General features: G+C 43.8%; 1 protein-coding gene across 2 annotated transcripts; it reads left to right on the forward strand.

Annotated features, from left to right (window-relative positions):
* Positions 1 to 2,239: 2,239 nt before the first annotated feature.
* On the forward strand, positions 2,240 to 8,784 carry LOC112072847 (E3 SUMO-protein ligase PIAS1). Of its 2 annotated transcripts, XM_024140249.2 has the most exons (5): positions 2,240 to 2,422; positions 2,546 to 2,675; positions 5,291 to 5,477; positions 5,820 to 5,997; positions 6,458 to 8,784. In XM_024140249.2, exons 2-5 carry the CDS (start codon positions 2,621 to 2,623, stop codon positions 6,785 to 6,787), a joined length of 750 nt encoding a protein of 249 aa, XP_023996017.1. In that variant the 5' UTR covers positions 2,240 to 2,422; positions 2,546 to 2,620; the 3' UTR covers positions 6,788 to 8,784. The 2 variants fall into 2 exon arrangements, with proteins under 2 accessions (XP_023996017.1, XP_070296050.1); XM_070439949.1 differs by lacking the exons at positions 2,240 to 2,422; positions 2,546 to 2,675 and adding an exon at positions 4,506 to 4,615.
* Positions 8,785 to 11,742: the final 2,958 nt, after the last annotated feature.

The following is an 11,742-nucleotide window of genomic DNA, read 5'->3' on the forward strand; positions in this document are numbered from 1 at the left end:
ATAACATCCAGCTCATTATGTTTCTGCTGTTGTCTCTCTCTGCAGTCAGAGAAGAAGTTAACAGCAGAGATTGTGTTGTTCTCTCTCTCTCTCCACAGTCAGAGAGAAGTTAACAGCAGAGATTGTGTTGTCTCTCTCTCTCTCTGCAGTCAGAGAGAAGTTACAGCAGAGATTGTGTTGTCTCTCTCTCTCTCCACAGTCAAGAGAAGTTAACAGCAGAGATTGTGTTGTCTCTCTCTCTCCACAGTCAAAGAGAAGTTAACAGCAGAGATTGTGTTGTCTCTCTCTTCTCCACAGTCAAAGAGAAGTTAACAGCAGAGATTGTGTGTCTCTCTCTCTCTCCACAGTCAAAGAGAAGTTAACAGCAGAGATTGTGTTGTCTCTCTCTCTCTCCACAGTCAAAGAGAAGTTAACAGCAGAGATTGTGTTGTCTCTCTCTCTCTCCACAGTCAAGAGAAGTTAACAGCAAGATTGTGTTGTCTCTCTCTCTCTCCACAGTCAAGAGAGTTAACAGCAGAGATTGTGTTGTCTCTCTCTCTCTCCACAGTCAGAGAGAAGTTAACAGCAGAGATTGTGTTGTCTCTCTCTCTCTCCACAGTCAAAGAGAAGTTAACAGCAGAGATTGTGTTGTCTCTCTCTCTCCACAGTCAAAGAGAAGTTAACAGCAGAGATTGTGTGTCTCTCTCTCTCTCCACAGTCAAAGAGAAGTTAACAGCAGAGATTTGTGTGTCTCTCTCTCTCTCCACAGTCAAAGAGAATTAACAGCAGAGATTGTGTTGCCTCTCTCTCCACAGTCAAAGAGAAGTAACAGCAGAGATTGTGTTGTCTCTTCTCTTCTCACAGTCAAAGAGAAGTTTAACAGCAGAGATTGTGTTGTTCTCTCTCTCTGCAGTCAGAGAGAAGTTAACAGCAGAGATTGTGTTGTCTCTCTCTCTCTCCACAGTCAGAGAGAAGTTAACAGCCAGAGATTGTGTTCTCTCTCTCTCTCCACAGTCAGAGAGAAAGTTAACAGCAGAGATTGTGTTGTCTCTCTCTCTCTCCACAGTCAGAGAGAAGTTAACAGCAGAGATTGTGTTGTCTCCTCTCTCTCTCCACAGTCAGAGAGAAGTTAACAGCAGAATTGTGTTGTCTCTCTCTCTCTCCACAGTCAGAGAGAATTAACAGCAGAGATTGTGTTGTCTCTCTCTCTCTCTCACAGTCAAAGAGAAGTTAACAGCTGACCCTGACAGTGAGATTGCGACCACCAGTCTACGAGTCTCTCTACTCTGTCCGGTACGTACACTCATTTACATTTTAGTTATTTAGCAGACGTTCTTAAATCAGAATCGATCAATCAGTGATCAACTAATCAGATCGATCAATCAGTGATCAACTAATCAGATTCGATCAATCAGTGATCAACTAATCAGACTCGATCAATCAGTGATCAACTAATCAGACTCGATCAATTCAGTGATCAACTAATCAGACTCGATCAATCAGTGATCAACTAATCAGACTCGATCAATCAGTGATCAAACTAATCAGACTCGATCAATCAGTGATCAACTAATCAGACTCGATCAATCAGTGATCAACTAATCAGACTCGATCCAATCAGTGATCAACTAATCAGATCGATCAATCAGTGATCAACTAATCAGACTCGATCAATCATGATCAACTAATCAGAACTCGATCAATCAGTGATCAATACTATCAGACTCGATAATCAGTGATCAACTAATCAGACTCGATCAATCAGTGATCAACTAATCAGACTCAATCAATCATGTAATCAACTAATCAGACTCGATCAATCAGTGATAACTAATCAGACTCGATCAATCAGTGATCAACTAATCAGATCGATCAATCAGTGATCAACTAATCAGACTCGATCAATCAGTGATTAACTAATCAGACTCGATCAATCAGTGATCAACTAATCAGACTCGATCAATCAGTGATCAACTAATCAGACTCGATCAATCAGTGATCAACTAATCAGACTCGATCAATCAGTGATCAACTAATCAATCAGTGATCAATTGGAAAAGTAGGTAGATTATAAAACAACCACATCAGAAGTTCTGTCATCCACTGAGGCTACAAACAGCACGATATTCATCTTCCTGTTTCCTGTTTCCTGTGTGTTTGTCTGCTGGTCCTCGTGATGTTGATGTGTATTCATCTTCCTGTTTCCTGTTTCCTGTGTGTTTGTTAGCTGGTCCTGTGATGTTGATGTGTATTCATCTTCCTGTTTCCTGTGTGTTTTGTCTAGCTGGGAAGATGCGTCTGATGATCCCGTGCAGAGCGCTGACCTGTTCCCACCTGCAGTGTTTCGACGCGACGCTTTACATCCAGATGAATGAGAAGAAACCCACCTGGGTGTGTCCTGTGTGTGATCAGAAGGCCCCTACCAACACCTCATTATCGACGGGTCCGTTCTGCTGCACCTCTCTGGGGATGTTTCACATTGAATGAACAGTCATCCAATGCATTGCAGTACAGTAGCACACACTATTTCTGAACCCTGTCTGTCTGTGTGTGTGTGTGTGTGCAGGTTGTTCATGGAGATCCTAAACAGCTGTGAGGACTGTGATGAGATCCAGTTTAAGGAGGACGGGAACTGGTATCCATGAGGTCGAAGAAGGAGGTCACAGAGGTGTCTGCTTCGTTCAACGGGGAGGACGGTACGTGGGGTTCCTCCGCCTTCGTAGCCCTTCTGGTATCATAGTAGCGCCATTTATACAAATTCATTAAAAAAATCAAAAGCTGAGATGTCTTGAGTCATTAAGTATTCAACCCCTTTGTTATGTCAAGCCTTAAGTTCAGGAGTAAATATGTGCTTAACAAGTCACATAAGTGTCATGGACTCACTCTGTGTGCAATAATAATATTTAAGATGATTTTGAATGACTACCTCATCTCTGTATCCCAAACATACAATTATCTGTAAGGTCCTCAGTCGAGCAGTGAATTTCAAACACAGATTCGACCACAAAGACCAGGGAGGTTTTCCAATGGCTTGTAAAGAAGGGCACCTATTGGTAATGGGTAAACAAAACAATAAACAGACATTGAAATATCCCTTTGAGCATGGTGAAGTTATTAATACATTTTGGATGCTGTATCAATACACCCAGTCACTACATCGATACAGGTGTCCGTCCTAACTCAGTTGCCGGAGAGGAAGGAAACCGCTCAGGGGTTTCACCATGAGGCCAATGGTGACTGTAAAACAGTTTAAATCAACATTTATTGGTCACATACACATATATTTACAGATGTTATTGCGGGTGTAGTGAAATGCTTGTGTTCCTAGCTCCCCAAACTGTGTTAATACCTAAACAATTACAACATCACCACAACCAATAACGCAATCTAGAAGTATTCAAGTTTAGTGCCGAATTAAAACAATATCAAAACTTCACAATTAGGATGCAAGCCTAATGTCCCAGCAAACAAGTGGCCCAATTGAGATAAAATACACGACTAAAGCTATAGCGTAATCAAAGCATAACATACTAATACAACTTTGAGAGCATGACATACCACGACCCAGACCACTGAAAACCTACTTACAATCTAAACGTGACCATGTATTTCACCCCAGACACTGATCCTTAATGTCTATTAGAAGCGTGGGCCCCAGCAGCCCTCTAACGGCTATGCCCACAGATGTTGAGTAAACAATAGCGAGGTGCCACATCATCTAGGCTAGTGATCGGCCTAAAAAATTTTAACTACCCCTGTCATCATGGCACTGAACAAATAAGAAGCCCAGTTTTTACCAACGTCTCACACACCACAGGCTTACCCCTGCTCTCTATTCTGAAATCGCAACCCTTGATACACTAGAACCCACTACGCTCTTCCCTGAGGATGAATCTAACCACACACATACAAACACACGGCAGACACGAAGTTCCCTAAGAAATCCCAGTGCCCTTGGCCTCCTAGTGCGTTGGTTTTGACTTGTGCCTGGGATTATATTTGTGAGCATTTGTAACTTCCCTCGTTGAAAGAAGAAAACTGTGTAGTAATGGCTAGTACCCAACAACATCCTGTAGTACTCCACCTCCAATAGATAAATATAAAATGACAGAGTGAAAAGAAGAAATGCCATGACATAATACAATATTCCCCCAAAACATGCTCGGGGATTGGTAATTAATATGTAACTTAAGTGAATTACTTAAATATGATAGGCACTCTCTCTAGAAGATGAGATTACAACTCTACTACTGTTCCTGACACATTACACAACACAGTATGCTATGATTTATATCTCCTATACTCAATACAACATTACCTAGTGATGCGACAGACACCACTCCCACCATATCATTCTACAAGCATGAGTATGTGTAGAGGCTCACAGTGACACATCTGATGGGATTGCTTATAATTAGTAGGATGGGGACTTCTATCTCTCCTCTGGCTATTTAACAGTCTGATGGCCTTGAGATAGAAGCTGTTTTTCAGTCTCTCGGTCCCTGCTTTGATGCACCTGTACTGACCTCGCCTTCTGGATGATAGCGGGGTGAACAGGCCGTGGCTCGGGTGGTTGATGTCCTGGATGAGTTGAATGGCTGTGAAAGGAGAAAACTGAGGATGGATCAACAACATTGTAGTTACTCCACAATACTAATCTAAATGACAGAGTGAAAAGAAGGAAGCCTGTACATAATACAAATATTCCAAAACATGCATCCTGTTTGCATCAAGGCACTAAAGTAATACTTTTTAAAAATGTGGCAAAGAAATTAACTTTATGTCCTGAATACAAAGTGTTATGTTTGGGGCAAATACAATACAACACATTACTGAGTACCACTCTCCATATTTTCAAGCATAGTTGTGACTGCATCATGTTATGGGTATGCTTGTGATAATTAAGGACTGGGGAGTTTATTTTTAGGATACAAGTAAACAGAATTGAGCTAACCACAGACAAAATCCTAGAGGAAAACCTGGTTCAGTCTGCTTTCCACTAGACACTGGGATATTAATTCACCTTTCAGCAGGACAATAACCTAAAACACAAGGCCAGATCTACACTGCAGTTGTTTACCAAGATGACAGTGAATGAGCCTGAGTGGCCAAGTTACTGTTTTGACTTACATCTGCTTGAAAATCTATGGCAAGACTTAAAAATGGCTGTCTAGAAATGAGCAACAACCAACTTGACTGAAGTTGGACTTGTCTCTGTCTGTCTCTCTGTCTGTCTCTGTCTCTCTCTTTCTCTCTCTCTGTCTGTCTCTGTCTGTCTCTCTGTCTGTCTCTGTCTCTCTGTCTGCCATAGACTCGTGTCGGACAGTAGAATCGGAGCACCACAGGAACAGCTCATCCCACAGCAGTACCAATAAGGTGGTGGTGATCGATCTGACTCTAGACAGCTCTTCAGATGACGATCTGGACGATGAGCCTCCTCTCAAGAGGGCCTGTCCCTCCTCCTCGCTGTCCCCTGCCTCGCCGCCTGCCAGCAAGGGGTATGTCCAATCACAAAATCCTACAAATACAATCTGTCCACTCATCCTTTCCTGTCATTGCGTGAATTTGAAAGAAGTGAGCAGTTGAAAGCTAAGCCAGCCTTATGATGAGCTTCCGCCATATTGTTATCACCTGTCTGCGACGAAAAGAGGACAGATTTGTCACAGCACCAGGCTACTATTGTTTTATTCAGTTGTCTTCCTTGGCTTTCGGGCCGACTGAACACCAGTCAGACTACTGTCTGTTTTGGATCGACTGAACACCAGCCCGACTGCTGTCTGTTTCGGGCCCACTGAGCACCAGCCGGACTGTTCTGACCTGGTGTTATGTTCTCCCCACAGAGTGTTGAACCTCCACAGCCAGGCGTCTCCGGTGGCCAGAGCTCCCAGCATGCCTCCTGTTGAGACCAGCTATATCCCCCCTCCACCCCCCCTCATACAGGACTACAGCCACTACTACCACACCCCCAATGACCTGGACCTCAATTTCTTCTCATTCCTCCAGGGAGACAACCATCAGGTAATGACTTCACAGAATAGAACCAGACAACCATCAGGTAATGACTTCACAGATAGAACCAACAACCATCAGGTAATGACTTCACAGAATAGAACCAGACAAACCACCACAGGTAATGACTTCACAGAATAGAATCATCAGGTAATGACTTCACAGAATAGAATCATCAGGTAATGACTTCACAGAATAGAACCAGACAACCACCATCGGTAATGACTTCACAGAATAGAACCAGACAACCACCATCAGGTAATGACTTCACAGAATAGAATCATCAGGTAATGACTTCACAGAATAGAATCATCAGGTAATGACTTCACAGAATAGAACCAGATCAACCACCATCGGTAATGACTACACAGAATAACCACATCAGCTAATACTTCACAGAATACCACCGTCAGGTAATGACTCACAGAATACCACCGTCTCAGGTTAATGACTACTCTCCTCTCTGTAGCATTACAACATTGTGATGGCTGCAGCAGCGGCGGCCTCGGCCTCAGAAGACCATGAACTTCTCCTCAACCGCTTCCTGCCGTATAGCTCCTCCCAGATGTTCCTGGACCAACCAGGGACCCCCGGGGGCGGGAGCAGCGCCCTGCCAGCAGCCAATGGGGGCAGCAACAGCGGGAGCAGCTCCAGTCTTGTTTCATCTAATAGTTTAAGAGAGAGGGATGGAGAGAGGGATGGAGAGAGGAATGGAGAGAGGGACAGCCAGTCGAGCAGGTCTGATGCAGCGGCGGCAGTCATATATGGCTCCATACCAGACGTGATCTCGTTAGACTGAAGGGAGGTGGGGGATCGTTCACACAGAACGGAAAAACAACTTGAGGGAGAAAATAGAAACGGAAGGGGACGAATAAAGGAAAAATAAAAAGTAGGAGAAAACAATGCTATGTACAGAGAGGAAAAATATATATTTTCAATTTGACTTATTATATATAAGCTCCCGACGATGATGATGATGAGTAACTTCAGGTGATATTTTTCTGTGGATACTGAAGATTTTTTCCCAGCCTCTTCCTTCACGTGCCCCCTGACCTTTTGTACTTCGTTTTTACTGTTGTATTTCAATATTACACGGCGACGGCATTATTTTTGTCTCAAAAACATGTTTGGACTTCGGAGCGAGAAGAGGAATCTGTCCGTTTGTTTCGTCATCACTGTAGATTTATTTTTCCTTTTTTTTTTWWACGTTAATTTCTTACTGTGGTCAATAATATTGTATTTAATTATTTTCAAGGTATTATTTATTAATATGCTTTCAAGTTCTGTTGGATCTGTGTGCTGTGTAAAAAGCATTCCCTGTGCTCCATGTTGTTGTTGCCACTAGGATCACACAGGCTAGCCTGGGTACCATTCTGTCTGCTGTCATTCCACTCCTCGTCATGCGTAACAAGGAGTGGAATGGTAGCACAAGACAGACTGGTACCCAGGCTGGTTATACATCCACTACTGTGGTTTCTCTGGTTTGTGTGCTCCTCTCTCATCTCTTTCAGTTAGCCGAGGAAACATTACAGCAGCGTGCATCCTTAGTTGTTTTCACATTAAAGAAATATTTGGAAAATAGTATTGAAATTGGCATCATAGTTACACACAGCAAATTTACATTATGGTTTCAATCCAGTGTATTACTATGGTACCTTATTAAATGTAAGCACTATTTTCACGCAGGGGGTATCTTTTGACTCACTTTTTCACCAGGTCATCTAAGGAAAACAAAAAMCCCAAGTATATTGAAGTTGTTTTGGAACAGAGAACAAACTGCATGGCTTTTCACACCTGCTATCTCAGTCAGTCTCTCTGTCTCTCTCCTCTGTCCTCCTCACTCACCAGAGTCCAGTAGCTCTATAACCTGTGTCCTTGTGGTCTGATTCAGAGCTGTCAGTGTGACTGTGCTAGAATTCCTATTGAATGCCTGACAGATGGTCTGTGACAGCAGCATCACGTGCCGCATCCACACTAAAGGGCCGACCTGGGCGGTACGGTGATGGCTGGTCTGTGACAGCAGCATCACGTGCCGCAGCCACACTAAAGGGCCGACCTGGGCGGTACGGTGATGGCTGGTCTGTGACAGCAGCGTCACGTGCCGCAGCCACACTAAAGGGCCGAGACCTGAACGGTACTGTGATGGCTTGGGGATTTTCTTTGGCTCTTTCCAGGATTTTTTCCCCCAGCAACTTTTGTGGATGTGGAACCAGGCCAGTACAGCTTGGCTCAGTTAGGCCCTATAGTGTGGAATGGGCCATAGTGGTTTTGATACCATTATTCTGTCCTTTGTTCTGTTTCCTTCCTGTGTACACAGTTAGTATTATTTATTATTTTCTCTCTTAGTTTTGGTTGACTCATGAATATGCATTGCTATTGTCCTATGATATTTCTTTAGTAATTATACGATTCATGAATATGCATTGCTATTGTCCTATGATATTTCTTTAGTAATTCTATGATTCATGAATATGCATTGCTATTGTCCTATGATATTTCTTTAGTAATTATATGATTCATGCTATTTAAGAGGTCATTGTCGCTTGATCTGCATCGTTGTAACAAACCAATTCTGTTTTAGTTTTTTTCTTCTGTCTGTTGTGCTATTGAATGACGTCAATATCACAACAGAGGTTTGCAGCATTTTGATGGTCTCTGGCCTCTACTGTGTCGTTTGATAATTGTATGAATTAAACAGATAGATACAGCAAGACGACAGACAAGTAATGGTTTGCTCTGGCCTCTGCAAGAAATAGAGCTAGTCAATAAATCACTGTGTATGAGCGGTTGAATCAAGGTGCTTTTGCAGAAGTAATTATGTTCCTGTTATTGAATGTTCTTCGGACGTGAGGCATTTTGTTTGTGCAGCTGTCTTTTATTGAATGCAGTCTGTTCATATGATGGTGTCGCGATGCCTATACGTCATGGACGTGACACCGTTTTGCTGACCTTTACTGTTTTGAATGAAATAAGAGCTTGGCGATGCCAGGATTTGATTTTTCAGATATTTTAATAGTTTAAGTGAATGGCATCAAAACAGGACCATGAACCTAAACGTCAAGACGGTAAGGAACCTCTAAATGTGATATTTAGAGTTAAATCGATCTGAGTCTGGTAAGGCAGTGCACGGTAGGCGCGTGCCGCTGACTGGCTGGCTCATTGTAAACAACTACAAATATAAAACTAACCATCCTTGTTCTGTGACAACTATAGCTGAGATTAGCATAGGATACACAGCTATCTMGCGTGGCTCAACGCAATAAATGTCTTGTTAACTAACTAGTTAAATCAAATCTTTGGCTGAAAGATGCCAGATTGCCCCCAGAAGATAGCTAGTAACAGGCGAGACCGGTATTATCTAGCTCGCTAGCTAGTGGCCAGGTCCCCGGTGTCCTGAAGATACGACCTCTGCTGGTCGGCTACTGCATAAAACCCCTATAGTTAATGTACCTCTTATATTTCCCCTGAAAGTTTCCCTATCTTTAAGTTAGTTGCACAAAACCTTTTAAGGTCAATTTACCCCTTAAATGAAGTGGGGAAAGTTTCAGGTTGCCCGTGGGGTTTCTTAACCGCTTCATTCAATATGGATATCAATGTAAACAGCATTTTGTGGAGGTGAATGTTGGTTTCATCTGGCCTGGTTCAACAGGGAAACATCCACCAGCCAGCTACATAGGTACTTACCTAAACAATGGAAGGATCTAGAATGGGACATTTTTACGGGGTGGTGCCTTTTGGAACTCATCACTTTTGGGGGGGGAAATATATATTTATTTTAGTATTCTTTCTATTAAAAAAATATTGGTTAAAAACGGGAACTTTAAGGTGCATTTTCCAACCGGTTAGGTGCATAATCCTAACAGGGTGGAACCTAACAGGGTGGCCATTTGGAGCCCAAATTAACCATAGCTCTGTGAGTGAGCAAGATTGAGCTAGCATATAATGGTGAACACTTCTCTATCAAACATATTTTAACGTTTTGAAATTTGGTTAATTTTTTCTTTAATTTAGCGTAGCAGGGTGAACATTTGAGTGGGACATACAGTGTAACAACGTGAACAAATAGATCAAACCAAGGGTTTATAATTATGTACCTTTTTAAACCATTGTTTTCCCACCAAATAAATTCTGARACTTCCTGAATGTGRTGTCATTTTAGATAGGGGGGKGTTTCTTAAATGGAGAATTACAACAAACGGGATGGAAAGTGATATCAGGGACACAGAAATACAATAATCATGAAAAAATACAACTTTTTAATAATATAATTTAACTAGTGGTGTGTTCGTAAATTCAATCTGGAGTGCCAGAGTGCGTCCTGGGCGTACGTAAATTCAAAATCAAAATGTATTTATAAAGCCCTTCTTACATCAGCTGATATCTCAAAGTGCTGTACAGAAACCCAGCCTAAAACCCCAAACAGCAAGCAATGCAGATGTAGAAGCACGAAGCAATTCAGTCCGTTTTAAAATCAGAGTTTCGCCCCCGGAGCGTTCATAGCGCACACTGGACGCTCTGGCCAGGGACTTGGGTTGATCCGAGCGTTCTGACTTCAACTGCAGTCAAGCTAACGCTGGCTTGCTACTTCCAAAACACAAATGAGAGAACACCCCACGTTGACCATTCTGTACAACACTTTGCTATATCAGCTGATGTAAGAAGTGCTATATAAATAGATTTGATTTTACTCGCCCTAGCAGAGCTGGTTAGGCTGTTTCATGTTACCCAGTGCGTTGGTGACTTTGTTGCTGGCAACAATTTAATTACGCATTTTTGCCAACGTTCACCGACACCAGCCATATTCAACGGGTGTTGAGGGTTTGTAAATTCACCAGTAATTCTGCACTTCACTTCACGAACGCACCCCTAGTGTAACGATCTTCGTTGGGAGAAAGAGAGGAGGACCAAAGCACAGCGTGGTAAGTGTTCATGATGAATATTTAATGGAACAAACTGAACACTGAAATACAAAACAATAAAGTGAACGAACGAAAACCGAAACAGTTCCATGTGGAACAAACACTGACACGGAAAATAACCACCCACGAAACCATGGTGGAAAAGGGAGACTCAGGCGGTGGACTGGAGGGAGACTCTGGCAGCGCTGAGCAGGCGGGAGCACCTGTAGTGCGGAGACCGAGAGACAGCCTGGTGCGGSGCTGCCACCGGAGGGCTGGTGCGYGGAGGTGGCACCGGATAGACCGGCCGTGAAGGCGCACTACAGGTCTTGAGCACCGAACCTGCCCAACCCTACCTGGCTGAATGCTCCCCGTAGCCAGGCCAGTGTGGCGAGGTGGAATAGGCCGCACTGGGCTGTGCTGGCGAACCGGGGACACCATGCGTAGGGCTGGTGCCATGTACACCGGCCCGAGGAGATGCACTGGAGACCAGATGCATTGAGCCGGCTTCATGGCACCTGGCTCGATGCCCACTYTAGCCCGGCCGATACGAGGCGCTGCTATGTACCGCACCGGGCTATGCCTGCTCACCGGGGACACCGTGCGCCTCACGGCATAACACGGTGCCTGCCCGGTACCTCTCTCTCCACGGTAAGCACGGGGAGCTGGCTCAGGTCTCCTACCTGACTTAGCTACACTCCGTGTTCCCCACCCCCAAGAATTTTTTTGGGCTGCCTCTCGTGCCTGTTGCGCTGCTGTGTGCGTGTCACGAACTCCATTCYCCTGTAACCCTCCTCACACTGCTTCAGAGAATCCCAGGCTCCGGCACTCTCCCTGGGTCGACCGACCACCTCTC

This window comes from Salvelinus sp. IW2-2015, unplaced genomic scaffold (genome assembly GCF_002910315.2).
Source record: "Salvelinus sp. IW2-2015 unplaced genomic scaffold, ASM291031v2 Un_scaffold2061, whole genome shotgun sequence".
Taxonomy (NCBI): domain Eukaryota; kingdom Metazoa; phylum Chordata; class Actinopteri; order Salmoniformes; family Salmonidae; genus Salvelinus; species Salvelinus sp. IW2-2015.

Bases quoted from the DNA above. Each gene is read 5' to 3' on its own strand.
- LOC112072847 (XM_024140249.2), top strand. From the start codon at position 2,621: ATGAGGTCGAAGAAGGAGGTCACAGAGGTGTCTGCTTCGTTCAACGGG. The intron at 2,676-5,290 runs GTACGTGGGGTT...TGTCTGCCATAG, and splicing joins TTCGTTCAACGGGGAGGACG to ACTCGTGTCGGACAGTAGAA. The intron at 5,478-5,819 runs GTATGTCCAATC...TTCTCCCCACAG, and splicing joins TCGCCGCCTGCCAGCAAGGG to AGTGTTGAACCTCCACAGCC.